Below are 20,787 nucleotides of genomic sequence, written 5' to 3'. Positions count from 1 at the left end.
ATATCTTAAGGAAGAGCAAATAGGAATAATTTGTAAATAATGTGAAACCAAGAGCAGTGGAGAAGCAGAGTGTCGACACACAGAAATCTTTAGAAAAGAAAATCAATTCATGTGACTAATGGAAGGTTAACCTTTATCTCAAGGCTAGTGCAATCCTGTAAGAGGATGTTAAACTTAGGTTGTGTTGAACAAAATTCTCTTTATATTCCTTTAAGTGCAGGAAATTGAAGGCAATCCAATCCGAAGCCTGTGTTGGTAGGGTTGTGGATGTTGCCTCCTAGCTGTCTCCATCGCAAGCCTGGGCAGTACGATACGGGAAGCACTCTGTTGTCCAGGGACAGCTCTAGCTGTCTCATACGCAAGCCTGGGCAGTACGATACGGGAAGCACTCTGTTGTCCAGGGACAGCTCTAGCTGTCTCATACGCAAACCTGGGCAGTGCGATACAGGAAGCAGTCTGTTGCCCAGGGACAGCTCTAGCTGTCTCATACGCAAGCCTGGGCAGTACGATACGGGAAGCAGTCTGTTGCACAGGGACAGCTCTAGCTGTCTCATACGCAAGCCTGGGCAGTACGATACAGGAAGCAGTCTGTTGCCCAGGGACAGCTCTAGCTGTCTAGATACACAAGCCTGGGCAGTGCGATACGGGAAGCAGTCTGTTGCCCAGGGACAGCTCTAGCTGTCTCATACGCAAGCCTGGGCAGTACGATACGGGAAGCAGTCTGTTGCCCAGGGACAGCTCTAGCTGTCTAGATACACAAGCCTGGGCAGTACGATACGGGAAGCAGTCTGTTGCCCAGGGACAGCTCTAGCTGTCTCATACGCAAGCCTGGGCAGTACGATACAGGAAGCAGTCTGTTGCCCAGGGACAGCTCTAGCTGTCTCATACGCAAGCCTGGGCAGTACGATACGGGAAGCAGTCTGTTGCCCAGGGACAGCTCTAGCTGTCTCATACGCAAGCCTGGGCAGTACGATACGGGAAGCAGTCTGTTGCCCAGGGACAGCTCTAGCTGTCTCATACGCAAGCCTGGGCAGTACGATACGGGAAGCAGTCTGTTGCCCAGGGACAGCTCTAGCTGTCTAGATACACAAGCCTGGGCAGTACGATACGGGAAGCAGTCTGTTGCCCAGGGACAGCTCTAGCTGTCTCATACGCAAGCCTGGGCAGTACGATACAGGAAGCAGTCTGTTGCCCAGGGACAGCTCTAGCTGTCTCATACGCAAGCCTGGGCAGTACGATACGGGAAGCAGTCTGTTGCCCAGGGACAGTTCTAGCTGTCTCATACGCAAGCCTGGGCAGTACGATACGGGAAGCAGTCTGTTGCCCAGGGACAGCTCTAGCTGTCTAGATACACAAGCCTGGGCAGTACGATACGGGAAGCAGTCTGTTGCACAGGGACAGCTCTAGCTGTCTAGATACGCAAGCCTGGGCAGTACGATACAGGAAGCAGTCTGTTGCACAGGGACAGCTCTAGCTGTCTCATACGCAAGCCTGGGCAGTACGATACGGGAAGCAGTCTGTTGTCCAGGGACAGTTCTAGCTGTCTAGATACGCAAGCCTGGGCAGTACGATACGGGAAGCAGTCTGTTGCCCAGGGACAGCTCTAGCTGTCTCATACGCAAGCCTGGGCAGTACGATACAGGAAGCAGTCTGTTGCCCGTGCAGCAAGCTGTCCCTGTGCTGATGAACCCAAAAGAACAGCAGAGACCGATACAATTTGGCTCGAGCTGCATCACACGAGTTGCCAGTCAGCGAAGATATCGATTTAGGACCACCTTAGGGTCTCCAGCTCCAGTTTTTTTCCCTCATTGTCGGTGTTGAACTCAGTGTAGGACTGCCTTAAGCATTCCAGCTCCAGATTTTCCCTCCTGAGTTTTGATCCAATCTGGATGATAAAATAACAAGCTTGATCAAGTGGAGGGGGACTGTTTCCTTGTGTCAAACATTTTGAACAGGGAGTCAGCACAGTGTCACTGGGCTGAATGACTCTTCCTCACAGTGATGCCGAAGACCTGTTGTGGTGGTGGACAAATTCCAGTGGTCCAGGTCCTTGCTTGCGCAAGAGTTGATCGTGGCCGTGACCAACCTGTCGAAGCCCTACATTGCAGTAAATGTGAGTGGCCGTTGAGGCTTCTCACCCTGCTGTTCTTGGACACTGGTATGATTGGCGCCCTTTTGACGGCAGCAGTGAGACACTGAAGATGTCGTTGAATGCTCCAACCAGCTGGCTGGCGCAGGTTTTCATTACCCTGACAGGTGCACTGATAGATCTGATGACTTGCGAGGATTCACCTTCTTGAAGAATGTTTGGATATCAGCTTCCCAGACAGAAATCAGGAGATCACCACTGCTTTGTGGACTCACACGGGTGTAGAGTTATTCTCCCTTCCTAAGCACGCATAAAAAGGCGTTGAGCGCATTGGGGAGTGAAACTTCACAGCCATTTATGCTGCTAGGTTTCACCTTGTAATGACATTCAAACTCTCCCACAGCTGTTAGGCATCTGATTCCATCTCTAGCTTCACCCGACATTGCCTTTTCGCTGTCATAATGGCCTCTGTAGGTCATACCTGAACCTCTTGTAGGAATGATAATTAGCATAATAATTAAGTATTTATCATCTCTATAAAATGAGCAAGACAGCAGGTTCAGAACAAATGTATTTCAGGCTGCTGAAAGAAGCAAGAAGGGAAACTGTGTGAGAGGACATGGAGAAAATTGTCCTTCATTAAGTGAGGCATAAAATATAAACGTGTGCAGGATTAGATTGAACTGTTTGCAGCATTAATTACTCTGCAGCTTGAAGACTGCAACAGTTCACCACATTATAGATGTGGGGGTGCAAATGGGACGCTGCCAGGTCTTGGGTATTGTAGCTGGAAGGATTAATTGAATGGTTTTGGGATTATTTCCTTGGGGAGAGAAGAGACTGTTGCGCATTGAGGTGTATACAATTACCTGGAGTCTCGAAAGATTAAACAGGAATAGATCCAAAGCTAACGGCCACCGATTGTAAATGAATACACGTTAGGAGTAGATGTAAGCCACTTGGTCTTCTCAAGCCTGCTGTGCCAGCCAATAAAAATGTGACTGATCTGATTGTCACAGTCATGCAGGCCCTTCAGCCCATCATGTTATGCTGACCATCAAGTAACTGTCTGTATGAAATTTGGTACCCCATTCACCTGAGGTCATCTTCCTCTCATTCATTTATCCAGAACCTGCTCACTACTGCTATGGGTAAAGACCCTGCATCCTCCTCCCTCGCCCTTTGACTGTAAGTCTCTGACAGAATGATCTCACCAGAGCGGGTGCCTGCTTTAGAGATCTATTGAGAGATACAGCATGGTTACAGTCTCTTCCATCCCAGTGATCCTACGCTGCCCAATTACACCTGTACAATCCAAGTCACTGGCACTGTAAACATGTTACGTTACCTGCTGCCCTACTGTCCACCCCTTTTTCTAAAGTGACCCACTGCCCACGCCCCTCACAGTCTAGTTAACGCCCCCCTTGGTCTCCTCAGCTCTGTTGGCTACAAGCCTAGCATTGGCAATTAGCTTGTGTCGAGGTGACATCCTCAGTGTTGATGCACCATCAATAACTCTCTGAGACGTGAGGCGAGATATCGGCTTTTATTGACTGGAAGAAAGAACAAGCAGCAATTGACCACCATGCTACATCCTGGAGACTGAGGGCTGGGCTCAGGCCTCAATCGCCTTTATACCGGGGTCTGTGGGAGGAGCCACAGGAGCAGTCAGTGGTGGGGGGGGGGGGTATCCAGACAGGTATATGTAGTTCACCACAAGTGTGCAGTTGTTGGTGTTGCTCTCTGGAGTGCCCACATTTCAGTAGGCCTCCTGTTCGCTTGCCTCAGTCCTGATTGGCTACCCCTTCTGAATTCTATTGGCTCACATTTCTTTGGCTCTCAGAGGTTCACAGATGGTGTCTATTTTGATATGTAATGGCCTGCTGATTGCAGACCAGGAGGGAGGGGAGAAAGCAGATAGTCAGCTGGAGGTTGGTTAGGGCTGCAAAGCCAGTGAGGTGGGACTATCATCCCATTTCAAAGATAAAGTAAAATTTATTACCAAAGTCCATATATGTTACCATCTTCTACCTTGATTCACTTTTTTTCAGGGATTTACAGGAAAATAATGAAATATATTAAAACTTACAATAGAATAAAAGAAATGTGGTAGAATAGAATGCTCACAGGTTGAGTGTGGACTCAAAGGGCAGTGTTCTACAGAGCTACAGGGCCAGTGCTAGTGGATGGATTTAGCTGGGAACATACAACTAGCACAGGGTGGGGCTGAATGGCCTGTGTTGCAGATACTTGATAGATGTCCCTCTGTCCCAGTGAGTAAGCCAGTCCATAGGCTTTTCCTACTTCAACCACAACCTCTCCCACTTTTTCTTTTTTTTTCAATATTTTTATTGATTTTTAAAAAATGTACCAACAGGAGGAGAATATCTCTGGGATATATGTCAATAGCAGTTCATACAGAAGTTACAATAAACAATATCAGAATCACACATAGTGTTGATCTACAAAGTATAAGTTTGATATAGAATGTATAATTCTCCTCTTATCAATTTATGAAGAAAGAAAGGACTATTAGAAATTTTTATATAAAAGAAAAGAGAAAAAAACCCACTATTCTAAACAGAAGAAAGGAAGGACTGGGCAGTCCATCCTGAGAGAAAAACCAAGAGACGAGAGACTCTCTGATCAAATCCAAGGTTCTGAAAAAATAGCTGGAAGAGAATCAGTATAAAATCAGATCATACGCTTTCCTCCATCATGTCCTGTTTAAGTGTAGAGAAAATAAGAAGTCGGGCGTTAGATACATCCTTTAAATTTGAAGAAATCTGGCGACCTTTTATTCAATATTCTCTCCCACTTTTTCAATGACGCACAATCTGCTGGAGGGACTCCGAGGGTCGAGCAGCGTCCGTGGGACGAAATGAATTGTCGGTGATCCAGTTGAGAGCCTGCATCAGGGCCCCTCTCAGGCCCTGTGGCTCGATTTGCGGTGTCACGCGTAGCCTAGAGGTTAGTGTAACACAATTACAGCGCCAGCACCCAGCGTCTGTCTGTCAGGAGTCTTCACATCCTCCTCATGACCGTGCGGTGTTCCTCTCACATTCCAAATGCGTACGGGTTAGGGCTAGTGGGTTGTAGGGATGATATGATGGCATAGGAAACATGGCAAAACTTGTAGGTTGTCCCCAGCATTTATTTATTGAGATACAGCATGGAACCGTCCCTTCTTTCCCTTCCAACCAGCAACCCCCTGATTTAATCACTGGACAACTTACAATGACCAATTAACCTCACACTTGTTTGTGGATGCAAACTCTGCATTTCACTGTATGTTTCGAGGTACAGATGGCAAGTAAAGTTAATCTTCTTTAAATAGCACTTTGAAGCATAATTCTGCATGGGACCAGATAAGACAGTTGATAGTTACGTCTGAATCTCGATTCCAATGCAGATACTTACTTCATCAGCTGCAGCTCTCCAGATCAGAAAGAGAGTTTCAGAAAAGCTTTAACCATCACTCCGAGTGCCTGACAACTGATAGAACAGAAGATCTCATGTGGAAAAGATGCAATGAAAGGAAGATTTAAACAGAATTATAAAGTATTTAGTCAATTTAACTTCATGTCAGTCAGAATGTGACACTACAGTGTGAGCATTTAAGTAAAGCTCGGTCTTTCAGTAAGGTTACATTTACCTTAAATGACTATCTTTTAGTAAGGCCTACAGTACAGCAGATTCCACCACTGACTTGCATATCCATAATGTTTTACAGAGCTGGTGACTGGGGTTTAATTCCTGCCGCTGTCTGTAAGGAGTTTGTATGCTCTCCTCTGTGTCTGTGTGGGTACTTCCGTTTTCTCCTGCATTCCAAAGACATACAGTTAGTAAAGTGAGGGCATGCTATGTTGGTGCCGGAAGCATAGCGACATTTGCGGCAAATCTTTGTTCTGTGTTGGTTGTGGATGCACAACGATGCACTTCATTGGATGGTTCAATGTACATCTGACAACTAAAGTTAATCTCTCTCTCCATTGGCCTAGCTCCAATGAAGGCAGGTGTAGAGTCACTACACGGTTTGGCCATAGATCAATTAAAATTCCCAAACAAGATGTATTAGTGAAATTAAAGCCCATACCCTGACCAAGACATTGGAGACACACTGAGCTTTAGTGTTCCAAGCTGGCCTCTGATGGCTGGACCATCTTCCTGTGACCTCTCTCTGCTGCTCTTCCTCCTTCCCTTTTTTCCATGATCTCCTCTCTATCAGATTCCTTCCTCTTCAGCCCTTTACCTCTTCCATCAAATCTCTCCCAGCATCCTACTTCATCCCCCCACTGCCACCCATCACCCTTCCCCCTCACCCATCACCTGCCACCTTGTCCTCCTTCCCCTCACCCCACCTTCTCAATCTACCTTCTTTCCCCTTTCTTGTCCAGATGAACCGTCTCAAACAGAAATATGGAATGTTTATTCCTCCCCATAGATGCTGCCTGACCTGCTGAGTTCCTCCAGCATTTTGTGTGTGTTGCTCTGGATTACCAGCGTCTGCAAAATCTCTTGTCTTTACCATCTTCTTATGAGCAAGAGGTACATAGTCCCACAGCTGAAGATGCTCTCTGGTAGGTGGGGTATATCTGTTTCCATGGCTGCTTGAGTTCGGAGCTCCTGCTGGAGTGTTATAGGAAGATTGAACTAAGGTAGAAGATCACCATTGAATGTTGAGGCAGGATGACAGGGTCGAATGACCTTCTCCTGCTCCTACTGCACTCTACATAAGACAATCCAAGAGGATCATGTCCCCATCAACTCCAACCAATTGTTATTGACGCTCCATTGAAAGCATTCTGTCTAGATGCATCATGTCTTGGTACGGTAGCTGCTCTGCATGTGGACACAGGAAACTGCAGGGAGATGTGGACACGGGAAACTGCAGGGAGATGTGGACACGGGAAACTGCGGGGAGATGTGGACACAGAAAACTGCGGGGAGATGTGGACACGGGAAACTGTGGGGAGATGTGGCCACGGGAAACTGCGGGGAGGTGTGGACACGGGAAACTGCGGGGAGATGTGGACACGGGAAACTGCAGGGAGATGTGGAGACGGGAAACTGCGGGGAGATGTGGACACGGGAAACTGCGGGGAGATGTGGAGACGGGAAACTGCGGGGAGATGTGGACACGGGAAACTGCAGGGAGATGTGGAGACGGGAAACTGCGGGGAGATGTGGACACGGGAAACTGCGGGGAGATGTGGATATGGGAAACTGCAGGAGATGTGGACACGGGAAACTGCGGGGAGATGTGGCCACGGGAAACTGCGGGGAGATGTGGACACGGGAAACTGCAGGCGATGTGGACACGGGAAATTGCAGGAGATGTGGACACAGGAAACTACAGGGAGATGTGGCCACGGGAAACTGCAGGGAGATGTGGACACGGGAAACTGCGGGGAGATGTGGACACGGGAAACTGCGGGGAGATGTGGCCACGGGAAACTGCAGGGAGATGTGGCCACGGGAAACTGCGGGGAGATGTGGACACAGGAAACTACAGGGAGATGTGGACACGGGAAACTACGGGGAGATGTGGACACGGGAAACTGCGGAGAGATGTGGACACGGGAAACTGCAGGGAGATGTGGACACGGGAAACTGCAGGGAGATGTGGCCACGGGAAACTGCAGGGAGATGTGGACACGGGAAACTGCGGGGAGATGTGGCCACGGGAAACTGCGGGGAGATGTGGCCACGGGAAACTGCAGGGAGATGTGGCCACGGGAAACTGCGGGGAGATGTGGACACAGGAAACTACAGGGAGATGTGGACACGGGTAACTGCAGGGAGATGTGGATACGGGAAACTGCGGGGAGATGTGGCCACGGGAAACTGCAGGCGATGTGGACACGGGAAACTGCAGGCGATGTGGACACGGGAAATTGCAGGAGATGTGGACACAGGAAACTACAGGGAGATGTGGCCACGGGAAACTGCAGGGAGATGTGGACACGGGAAACTGCGGGGAGATGTGGACACGGGAAACTGCGGGGAGATGTGGCCACGGGAAACTGCAGGGAGATGTGGCCACGGGAAACTGCGGGGAGATGTGGACACAGGAAACTACAGGGAGATGTGGACACGGGAAACTACGGGGAGATGTGGACACAGGAAACTGCGGAGAGATGTGGACACGGGAAACTGCGGGGAGATGTGGCCACGGGAAACTGCAGGGAGATGTGGCCACGGGAAACTGCGGGGAGATGTGGACACAGGAAACTACAGGGAGATGTGGACACGGGTAACTGCAGGGAGATGTGGACACGGGAAACTGCGGGGAGGTGTGGACACGGGAAACTGCGGGGAGATGTGGACACGGGAAACTACAGGCGATGTGGACACGGGAAATTGCAGGAGATGTGGACACGGGAAACTGCGGGGAGATGTGGACACGGGAAACTGCGGGGAGATGTGGATACGGGAAACTGCGGGGAGATGTGGCCACGGGAAACTGCAGGCGATGTGGACACGGGAAACTGCAGGCGATGTGGACACGGGAAATTGCAGGAGATGTGGACACGGGAAACTACAGGGAGATGTGGCCACGGGAAACTGCAGGGAGATGTGGACACGGGAAACTGCGGGGAGATGTGGACACGGGAAACTGCGGGGAGATGTGGCCACGGGAAACTGCAGGGAGATGTGGCCACGGGAAACTGCAGGGAGATGTGGACACAGGAAACTACAGGGAGATGTGGACACGGGAAACTACGGGGAGATGTGGACACGGGAAACTGCGGAGAGATGTGGACACGGGAAACTGCAGGGAGATGTGGACACGGGAAACTGCAGGGAGATGTGGCCACGGGAAACTGCAGGGAGATGTGGACACGGGAAACTGCAGGGAGATGTGGCCACGGGAAACTGCAGGGAGATGTGGACACGGGAAACTGCGGGGAGATGTGGCCACGGGAAACTGCGGGGAGATGTGGCCACGGGAAACTGCAGGGAGATGTGGCCACGGGAAACTGCGGGGAGATGTGGACACAGGAAACTACAGGGAGATGTGGACACGGGTAACTGCAGGGAGATGTGGACACGGGAAACTGCGGGGAGGTGTGGACACGGGAAACTGCGGGGAGATGTGGACACGGGAAACTGCAGGGAGGTGTGGACGCAGCTCAGCTCATCGTTGGCTCTGTCTAAACTTCTCACTCTCTCAGTAAAACAGCCGGCATAATCAAAGACCCCACCTTCCCCAAGCTCTCTTCCCCCCTCCCTCTCCCATTCTGCAGTAGATACAAAAGCCTCAAAGCCTGTCCCTCCAAGCTCAAGGGCAGCTTCTATCCGGATTAGCAGACCCTTGAACAACCCTCTTATACAATTGGTTAGATTCTTGGCCTCACCATCTCCCTCGTTGTGATCTTGGACTTTATCGTTTGTCTGCACTTAATTTTTCCGTAGCATTTACACTTTATTCTGCATGATTATTCTAGCTCAATGCACTGTGTAATGATCTGATCTGTATGTAAGACAAGCTTTTCACCGTATCTTGGTACATGTGACAATATGAAACCAATTCCAATCTCAATGTTATGGACATTGGGAGGGAATCACATGGAGGATGTAGGAATGACAGCAAACTGTTGTGGGAATACTAACTGGGCAAATAGACTGCAGATGGAGGTGGTCATCCCGTTCAGCACCAGGACCAGTGATACTATTCTCAGCACGTTAATGGGACTGGAGATGATAGGTTTTATCAGGAATTGTGGGAAAGACTACAGTTACAGGGGTTGGGAGGAGAACCTACCCAAGTTGTTCATGGGTTAGGAGCCGAGTTTGCTTCCCATAAACCATAGGATAGAGCAGAGCTCAGCCTAGAGCAGAACATCTACCCTGCTGTGCCAAACAATAACGACTGTTTCTTTAATCCAGTTCTCCCATCTTCTCCCTGCAACCCTTAAGCCTCTCACCAATCAAGAAACTATCTGTCTCTACCTTAAATATATCTAATGCCTTAGCCTTCACAGAGGAGCAGAATCCTGTCATTCAATCCATCGAGTCTTTTCCACTATTTGATCATAACTGATCCATTTCCCTCTAAGCACCATTCTCTCACCTTCTCGTAACCTTTCACGCTCTGAATAATCAAGAACATATCAACCGCCCTCTTAAATCCACCCAATGACCTGGCCTTCATCGCCTCCTGTGGCAATGAATTCCACAGATTCACCACCCTCTGACTAAAGAAATTCCTCCTCATCTCTGTTCTGAATGGACGTTCCTCTATTCTGAGGCTGTGCCCTCTGGTTCTAGACTCACCTACTGATAGAGACATCCTCTCCATGTCCATTCTTTCCAGGCTTTACAGTATTCGGTCGGTTTCTCTGAGACCCCCAGGACTATCACCACCACCCAACCCAACCTAGAATCAGATTGGGAATGGGTATTGGAGTCACTTACCCTCACGCTGCCTTCCAGTATCAGCAGTGAATGTTTTTATATAATTTTTAATCCCATTTACAACCTAGGCCACGACTTTCAAATGTCCAACATAACTTGGTATCATCACTTCTTTGGGTATCACAGATACAGTTGTTATGGACAATTTGAAAGACAGAAGGACTTGAACTATGCTCTCCAAATGTATCTGGTCATTATAGTGAGACATCATAAGCTCAGTTAAACCTCGTGATTCAGTTACAGCTTTCAAGACCTCCTTTGCTAACAGCTGCCTAGTGTTCATTGCCATCAGCTGATCGATGTTGGCTTTGGATGTATCCCAGTCTTTTCCCTGCACTCTGATTGTCCCAGGAGACTATTACATTTTCTGTGACATTGCAACATTTACAGTAACCTTTTGGAAGCTGCATTTCTATGCATTAACTTCTAAGTGAATTGCATTTTCTCTGTGGTAAATGATTGTAAAAATTAGAGCATCCAAAGTGGAAAATTGCAAATCCTGTTCTGAGGTGGATGAGCAGCAACATGTCAGTCCATGGCCTCCTCTTATGCCAAGATGAGGCCACACACAGGGTGCAGGAGCAACATTTATATTCTGTCTGAGTAACCTCCAATCTGATGGCATGAATATCGATTTCTCTTTCCAATAAAAAAAATCCCTCCTGCTCCTCTCTTCCTCTATTCCTCACTCTAGCCTCGTACCATCTCTCATCTGACTATCACCTCCCCCTGGATCCCATCCCCCTTCCCTTCTCCCATGGTCCAGTCTTCTCTCTATCAGATCTTTTCTTCTCCAGGCCTTTATCGTTCCCACCCACCTGAAGCCATCACCATCTAGCTATCCTTCTACCCCTCCCCCACTTTTTATTCTGGCGTCTTCCCCCTTCCTTTCCAGTCTCGGAGAAGGGTCTCAGCCTGAAACGTCGACGCTTTATACGTTTCCATAGATGCCGACTGACTCGCTGAGTTTCTCCAGCATTGTGTGCATGCGGCTTTGGATTTCCAGCATCGGCAGACTGTCTGGTGTTTATGAGAGTTTGCAGAGTTTGGAAACACTGAGATGAAGAAAGCTCTGCACTTGATGCGTTTATCACCTCGTAGTTAAAGAGGTACTTTGCTGGTGGAAGGGGAATGAGGGATTTCATTTCTTTGCCGAATGTCAAAGCTGTTGAACTGATAACTGCATGCACCCATTTTATTGACCAACAGGACTGGGCACAGTTCAGTATATTTGTCAATAAGCTCTTCCCATAGAACTGATCTGTATTCCATTAGAAACAATGTAGTTTGATTTCTGGCTGGATGCCACAGTCTGGAAGGGTTTAATGAGATCTACACTAATTACAGCCTTCTATTTCTAGCCTCTTCAGATGAACACAGTTGAACAGAATAGAATTACTTTAAATGAGTTCTGACAGTCTAATAATAATCTCAGAAGCTAATTACAGGAGGATTTAGTGTACGCCAGAGAGGCGGTGGGGCCTATGCTGTCTGACCCACCCCAGAGAAACAGTGTCTGCCGTCTCAACCGCTTTGTCGCACTTCCCACTTTGCAGATGTCCTTTCTTTGTGGATCACTGTGTTGGACTAGGCCATCACCACTACGAGGCCTTTGACAAGGTCCCACATAACAGTTAGGTCACATAGGGAACAGGGAGAGAGACTGGGTTGGATTTATAATTGGCCCGATGGTAGGAAGCAGGGGCTGATGGTGGAAGGGAACAAAGAACTAGAGGGCATAGGTTTGAAAATAGAGTGGAAGGATTTGAAAGGGGCAACTTCTTCACACAGAGGGCGGTGAATATATGGAACAAGCTTCCAGAGGAAATGGTTCAGGCAGGTACAATAATGACATTTAAGAGGCATTTAAATGCATATTGGACAGGAGCAGGGTTCTCAACCTGGGGTCCACAAATCCCTTGGTTAATGGCCGGGGTCCATGGTTTACCTAAGCCCCTGGTTTAGAGGGATACAGACCAAAGCTGGCAAATGGGACTTGCTTGGGTAGGTACCTTAGTCAGCGTGGTCCAGCTGAACCAAAGATGCCATTTGTGTTCAGATGTGGTGACCTTGAATATTGTGAGACTTTCCAATTCTCCATCCGTCGGCAGTCTCATGAATGTGCTAGCTACAGATCTCATCAGTCACCGTATACTAACAATGTCACTTGTACATAAGGAAGTGTTTGACTTATAATGACTGACAGGTTATTGTCTGATTGTTTACAAAGCTACGATGAAGAGTTAATGTCTTTGAAAGTGGATTGCATCTATTTCTGGTTTACTGAAATATTCCTGCATTGAGGTGTGTGATGCATTTACTTACTGCCTGTTACACCACTGGCATTTAGAGCAACAGTGAAGGTCCTCATCTCTGGAATTCCTTCATCATGTCTGTAGTTTCCTCTTAGTTTTCACTACTGTCAGTCATGCAAGTCTTAGGAATACCATCAGATGTAGAAGAATTGTTCATTACTGTTTCCGCAACAGATTTACTTTTTCCCAGTTAGGATTGTTAGCCCTGAGCTGACCCTGTGAAACTGGAGGACCAGTGAACCACTCTCAGTCTGGCCTCTAACCTTTGACCTGCTTACAGCACAAAGCCCTGACTCCTGCCAACATAGCTCTCCGGGTCATTGAGACAAGCAAGCCTCCAAGCTACAACAAGGGTGTGGTCCTCTTGGAGGATGAGATGCTCTAACCCTGTGATAATCAGATCCTCTGCAAAAGATTTCAAAATTCTCAGCCTACACCCAGAAACCAGGGGAGTGGCTTTGGGACAACACCTGATATTCAAGCTGGTCCTAGCAGCCTGTTATATAGTATAAGGGAAGAATGCCAATTTAAAGGACAGAGGCCCTGTGTCAGTCAGGGCCAGACTGTCTCATGGCTTCTCACCCTCTGGACATTGTCCCTCTCCCAGCTGTGTTTGTGTAGGATCAAAATATTGGTCATGTGTTGGCCTTATCTGTCCCCAGTCTCCATTGCCCCCCAATCTCTCCCATCCATCTCCAACTCCCCCAGTCCTTCCACCCTGTCCATTCTCCAGCTTCAGCCTGCTGAGATTACATCTTGGAAAAGCTTTTCTTGATTACCTGGTCTGATTTATAAGTGACTTTCTTATATGTACATGAGACTTCTAGCCCTTGTCCTTCCAACGGAGCTATCTTTACCAAAACCTTCACAGTTCTCTGGAACTATTCCAGAATCTAGTAATTCTAGAAAGATCATTACTAATGCCTCCACAATCTCATCAGCTCCTTCTTCAGAACCCTGAGATGGAGTCCATCTGGTCCAGGTGATTAATCTACCTTCAGAACTTTCAGCTTCCCAAGCACTTTCGCATTACTAATTGCAACTAAACTCAATTCTGCCCCTGATTCTCACAAATTTCTGGCATATTGCTGGTGTCTTTCATATTGAAGACTGACACAAAATATTCATTAAGTTCATCTGCCATTTCTTAGCCCCCATCACTACCTCTCCAGCATCATTTTGCAGCTGTCCAATATCCACTGGCCTCGATTTTACTCTTTATATATCTGACAAAACTTTTGGTATTTTCTTTTATATTATTGGCTAGCTTACTTTAATATCTCAACTTTTCTCTCCTTATGACTTTTTTAGTTGCATTCTTTTGCTTTTTAAATTGTCCTCCAGTCTTCTAAATTCGCACTAATTTTTGCTCTATATATGCCCTCTCTTCGGCTTTTATGTTGGTTTTGATTCCTTGTCAGCCACCATTGAGTTATCCTGCCTTTAGAATACTTCTTCATCTGTGGCATGTATCTATCCTTCCCCTTCCGAATTGCCCCGAGAAACTCCAGCATTGGTTTCTGTCATCATCCCTGCTAGTGTCCCCTTCCAATCAACATTGGCCAGCTCCTCCCTTGTGTCTCTGTAATTCCCTTTATTCCACTGTAATCCTGATACATCTGACTTTATCTTCTTCTCAAACTACAGGGTGAATGCTGTCATATTCTGATCTCAGGCTCCTAAGGGTTCCTTTACCGTAAGCTCCTGAATCAAATCTGGTTAATTACACAACACCCAATCCAGAATTGTCTTTCCCCTCGTGGGCTCAACCACAAGCTGCTCTAAAAAGCAATCTTATATAAATGCAAAAAATTCCCTCTCTTGGGATCTAGCACAAGCCTAATTGTCCCAATCTACCTGCATATTGAAATCCCCCTTGATTATTGTAACATTGCTGTTTTTACATGCCTTTTCAATCTCCCATTCTAATTTATATCCTTCATTTTGGCTTCTGTTTGGAGGCCTGTATATAACTCTCATCAGGTTCTTTTTACCAGGGTCCTGACGAAGGGTCTCGGCCCGAAACGTCGACAGCGCTTCTCCCTATAGATGCTGCCTGGCCTGCTGTGTTCCACCAGCATTTTGTGTGTGTTGTTCTTTTTACCTTTGCAGTTTCTTAACTCTACCCTCAAGGATTCTACATCTTCAAACCCTATTCACTTCTTTCTAAGGATTTGATTTGACTTTTTACTAACCGAGCCACCCACCTCCTCCTCCTCCTCCTACCTGTCCTTTCACCGGCTCACTTTGGAAGTGCCTTGGTCTTGTCTTTCGCTCTGTGTTAGTGGTCAATTTATCATCTATTCTAATTGTGACACAGGCAGTAGTTTGATTGAATCAGCCACAATTCTACTTCGAATGTTATATTAGTTCCAACAAAGCCTTCTGCACATAGTAAGTGGTTTACTTATTTGTGACAAATACCAACATTACCGTAGCTGACACAATGCCGGACATGAAATATACTGAGTCCATTTCAAACTGCTGAGCATAATCAAATCATTCCATCAAATGTAGTCTCGGCTGTTCTTGATTTAAGAACAAGTATAGTTGCACTATTAAAGTTTTTATTTTAATGTTGCCTTGATTTGTCACTATAATGCTTCCAAGTAATTTGTGAAATAAGTCCTGATTTGGGTTGAAGGATTATCTTGGACATACCTAATCTTGTTACGGTAAAGAGCTTTTGGGAATGTAAGCTTATTACTGCTGTGAGAACCGTAACGGTTGTCACTGTGACATTAACAATGGCCTATACTGTGGTGCCAAAAGACAGATAAATCAGGGAGAATAGAAAATTATCTTTGACTTGGTAAAAGAGGAAATAATTTCCCAGGGACTGTCTTCAAGAGGAAGTGGCCTCTGTCCTTACAGAACAAACTCCCACACATTTATTCATTTCTTGAGATACAGAGCAGAACAGGCCCTTCTGTCCCTTCGAGCTGTGCCGCCCAGCAACCCTAACCTAATCATGGGGCAATTTACAATGACCTATTAACCCACCAACTGGAACGCCTTTGGACTGTGGCATGAAACTGGAGCACCCGAAGGAAACCCACACGGTCATTAGGAGAATGTACAAACTCCTTACGATCAGTGGCGGGAATTGAACCCAGATTACCTGCACTGTAAAGTATTGAGCTAACCACTATGCTACACTCACGGTAATAGGTCCTAACAGATCAAGCTCATGTTGGCCAATCACACCCATGTGACCAACCACCCTACTAACCTGAACGTCGTTGGACTGGGGAAGGAAACCAGAGCATCTGGTGGAAACCCACACGGTCACAGGGAGAACATACCCCTTCCAGGGAGAACAAACCCCTCACGGACAGCGGGGGAAATGAACCCATGTCAGTGGGGCTATAATAGTGTTATACTAACCACTGTACCACTGTGTCACCCTTCAATTTTGCAATGAGCATTGTCCAATTTCAGTATGGTTCTGGCTATCAGAATTGGAGTACAAACGTCAGTTGGTGATCCACACATAAAACTTCCTTTCTGCATTGATCTGTTGGTCAACGTTGAGTGAGTGAAGCCAGGAGACTTCAGTGGGTGAGGGGGCTGGGGAGGGGGATCCCCTGCTCCGGGCACTCTGGATGGGTTGAACTCTGAGGCTGCTGTTTGTCAGAAGCCAACATGACAATGAGACGAGATCTTCATCTGTTGCTCTTCACACTTTTTCTCCTGTAGTCACAAAGCAAGTTCAGAATTGCTGCTGGATTCACAGGAGAAGCTATTTCTAGATCTGTGTGAGCTGCGTACCGTGCCAGCTCCTGCTCAAGCTCATCTCGAGATCTGTATCGCTCTGATGAATCCACGATTTTTTATTCTCTCAGAGTGTGCAACATCCACCAAAAATATACACTTAGAACATTACACCGATAGCCCCTGTTAGAACCTATGAACAGCAAGTAAGTCTATGACCCACAATCCATAGAAACATAGAAAATACCCCCTGATCCCTTTAGCCACAAGGGCCATATCTAACTTAGAACATTACACCGATAGCCCCTGTTAGAACCTATGAACAGCAAGTAAGTCTATGACCCACAATCCATAGAAACATAGAAAATACCCCCTGATCCCTTTAGCCACAAGGGCCATATCTAACTTAGAACATTACACCGATAGCCCCTGTTAGAACCTATGAACAGCAAGTAAGTCTATGACCCACAATCCATAGAAACATAGAAAATACCCCCTGATCCCTTTAGCCACAAGGGCCATATCTAACTTAGAACATTACACCGATAGCCCCTGTTAGAACCTATGAACAGCAAGTAAGTCTATGACCCACAATCCATGTGCTGCTTGGCATTGTCCTGCTGCAGACGGGAACCGTTGAACCGTCATTGGTCCATGCTGATACCTCCACCGAGGACATCTGTAAAACGGGGAGCCCCAAGCAGGCTGCACCCACTTTAAACACCCTCATCAGCCAGGGTATGTCCTCTTTTCCTTGCCACCATCAGGAGTTGCAGGAGGGTGAAGGCATGCACTCGCCGTTTCAGGAACAGTATCCTTCCCTCTGCCATCAGATTTCTGAATGGTCCATGACCATGAACACTACCTCACCATTTGCTCACTTTTCGCACAATCTATTTTTAAATATATTTTTATTGTAACGAATAGTAAATTTATGTACTCCACTATACTGCTGTTACAACTTTCATGACAGATGTCAGTCACAGGATGGCGCATAGTAGTGAGCGAAACACTTGGAGCACCAGTAATCGGTGATGGGGGGTTCAATTCCTGCCACTGTCTGTAAGGAGTTTATACATTCTTTCCGTGACCATATGGGTTTCGTCTGGGTGCTCTGGATTCCTCCTTACATATGGTTAAAGTTGGTCAGTTGCCGGAAGCATAGCAACATTTGCGAGCTGTCCCCAGTACATCCTCAGACTGTGCTGGTCATTAACGCAAATGGCACATTTCCCTCTATGCCTCGATGTACGTGTGACAAATAAAGCTACTCTTTAGATCTGATAATACCTGATTCTGTTTTGATGCCGAGGAGAATTGTAACTGAACTTTGCTTCTTCCCTAGGCGTTCTGTGTCTGAGATTGTCTGCGTCTCTGCTCCATCTCTACATGGGCCTGGCATTGTCCGCGTTTCAGTGAGTGTTGATCGCGCACAGCTGGAGGACAGTCTGCAGTTTGAATTTATTGATGATCCCACTGTTCTGAGGATTGAACCAGAGTGGAGTATTGCCAGGTACATGACCTTGTGACATCTAAGTTTTACGTTACATGAATGTTTGAAATCCATTCGTGCCACAACAGATTTCTGAACGGACAATGGAACTATGAACACCACCTCACAATTTTTGCTCTCTTTTTGCACTATTTATTTAATTTTTAATATATTCCTTATTATAATTTCTAGTAATTTTTTTTATGTACGGTGGATTTCAGTTATCGGAACCACAAGTTCTGGCCCTAATAAGCTGCTGCCCCAGTTAACTGAAGTTTCATGGAAGTAGTTAAAAGGTATAAAAAAGACCAACTACCATTTAACTGAGTAACAAACTACATATTTAAATGAAATACAGAACAAATTAGAACGCTACCAATACTGCTACAGTGCTATAAAACTGTTACTAGTTCCTAATAGTTATCGATGGAGGAATTCAGCAGTGTATGCTGCCGTGTTCTTTTGATTGACTGCAAATGAACAAAATCAGTGCAGACAATGGACTGCCTTCATTGGCTTCCTGCCTGAAGCAGTGTCAGAAATTACAGCTTTTTAATTTGTCGCCAATCAGCCCAATTGAAAAGGCATAACACAAGCACACACAACTAATGTTACTTAAAAGCCGATCACTGTTGGCACAGTGTGGTATCCAATGGCAACACAAGTCTACGTGACTGACACTGGTTCAAAGCTGTTTGCTAAAAATCTCCTGTCCCAATCAAGTGGCACAGCGTCCCAAATAAACAAAGGGAATCATGGCTGTTTTCTCAATTAGATTTGGTTCTTTAAGAGCTGTCCCAAATAAGGGGCTGTATGATTCACCGAATGCCCAATTAACCGGAATCCAAATGTGTTGCATGGTACCACCTCTGCAAAACAACAGGCTTCACAGTATATGTCCATGCTAATGAACCTGATTCTGATTCTGAAAAGGTTCAACTCAAGGAAATATTTAAATTTCCAGGTGGCTGGGCAATCTGAAGGGGATAGATGTTGGACATCTACTCCACAAGACAAACACAGTAGTTTAGCTACCGACCCCCATCCACTGCCTTAGAAAATGGATCTAAGAATGCTAGTTGGACCTCCATATTGGCATTATTATCTGTCATGTCATATGACATAGGTGATCATGGCCTTTCCTTGACCAGGATTGTTCTTGGCAATTTTTTCTACAGAAGTGGTTTGCCATTGCCTTCTTCTGGGCAGTGTCTTTACAAGACGGGTGATCCCAGCCATTATCAATACTCTTCAGAGATTGTCTGCCTGGCGTCAGTGGTCATATAACCAGGACTTGTGATATGCACCGGCTGCTCATACGACCTGCTCCCTTGGCTTCATGTGAACCTGATCGGGGGCTAATCAGGTGCTACACCTTGCCCAAGGGTGACCTGCAGGCTAGCGGAGGGAAGGAGCACCTTACACCTCCTTCAGTAGAGATAATCTCCACCTCGCGACCCAAATAAAGACTACCAGTTTGAAATATGGCCCGCCACCCAGTTTCATAAGGGCAGGTGGGAATGCAGATGAAGTACTGTGCTTGCCACCTGGCAGCAGTTTTTTTTTTAGAAAAACAGAATATTTACAACACTGGGCAAAACCATGTAGCTCTTGGTGTCCAAACAATTCTCTCTGTAGGACTGGTGCAAAGGGATATGGACCCCATGCAGGCAAATGGGCTTAATGCAGATCAAGGACTCCCACCCAGGTCCCCGGACCCCTCGGTTATTGTTAGGGATCCATGGCATGATAAAGATTGGGGACCCCTGGTGTAGATGGTGCCGATGGGCCTGTCTCTATGCTGTTCAGAATTACAACTCTATGGGCAACACGGTAGCTTGGTGGTTCTGTGTCGGTTCACACCACTGGCTGTAAGATCAGGGTTCGGCCCTGACTGTTGTCAGTAAGGAGTTTATACCTTCTCCCCATGACTGTGTGGGTTGCCTCTGGGTGTTCCGCATTCCTCCCACAGTCCAAACATGTACAGTGAATTGTGGGCATGCTGTGTTGGTGACAGTTGCCCAGCACAGCCCTCGCTGATTTGATTTGACACAATCTTGGTGTTCTCTGTGTGCCAGTCTCCCAGTTCCATCCCCAAAGTTTGTAATGGGAAACAGTATATTGGTAGCAAACTTACTCTCACTCTAGTATTCTTCTCACGAGTAACGCCGATTAATTCTTTATTGTTGTTGCTCAGCTTCCTTTACAATTCAGTGTAGAGCGCTTGATGAGGGGATTTATTTAAATATTTGCGGAGGGCCTGTTGATGTCATTAACAAGACCAGCATTTACTGTCCATAGTCCTCTTGCTCCAAGTCCCTGACTGATTCCAGCAATCTCTAGAATAAATATTATTCCAACAATTGCGTTTTTACAAACTTTTCCCAAGCTCCCTCCAGTCATTTTGCTTCTTGTAATTTTCCAAACAAGGAGCATCTGAAAGAGTAAGAGCCTGGCAGAATACCACTTGCTCTCTTCAGTGATGTTTGCCACCCTCCGCTTCCCCCGACTGCACCCTGCAGACTCTAATGAGAATTACCATGCCGTAAGTCTCACACACCTACCCACAGCAGATTTATCCCGATTTTGATTGTTTGTGCCTTTAGAGCACAGATCCTACAGTAAATGGTATGACAAACTGGCTCATTAGGTTGTGTAATGTGAGGTGCCTGTGAATAGAACTCTCAACACATGGGTATGTGTTATTTCACAGTGTGATTGTTTGAGAACTTTTCACACCCCCAGAATGTGGACAG

General features: G+C 46.7%; 1 protein-coding gene across 4 annotated transcripts in view; it reads left to right on the top strand.

Annotated features, from left to right (window-relative positions):
* plxna2 (plexin A2) overlaps nt 1–20,787 on the top strand; it is a 574,692-nt gene that overhangs the window by 456,447 nt on the left and 97,458 nt on the right. For all 4 annotated transcript variants that reach the window (XM_073030937.1, XM_073030940.1, XM_073030939.1 and 1 more), the window contains one exon: nt 17,885–18,052. In XM_073030937.1, coding sequence (XP_072887038.1) covers nt 17,885–18,052 — 168 coding nt within the window. The remainder of the gene's footprint in view (nt 1–17,884; nt 18,053–20,787) is intronic.

The sequence above is a fragment of the Hemitrygon akajei genome, chromosome 27, assembly GCF_048418815.1.
Source record: "Hemitrygon akajei chromosome 27, sHemAka1.3, whole genome shotgun sequence".
NCBI lineage: Eukaryota > Metazoa > Chordata > Chondrichthyes > Myliobatiformes > Dasyatidae > Hemitrygon > Hemitrygon akajei.
Note: the sequence above shows the minus strand (reverse complement) of the source record. Positions and strands in the feature narration are given on the sequence as shown.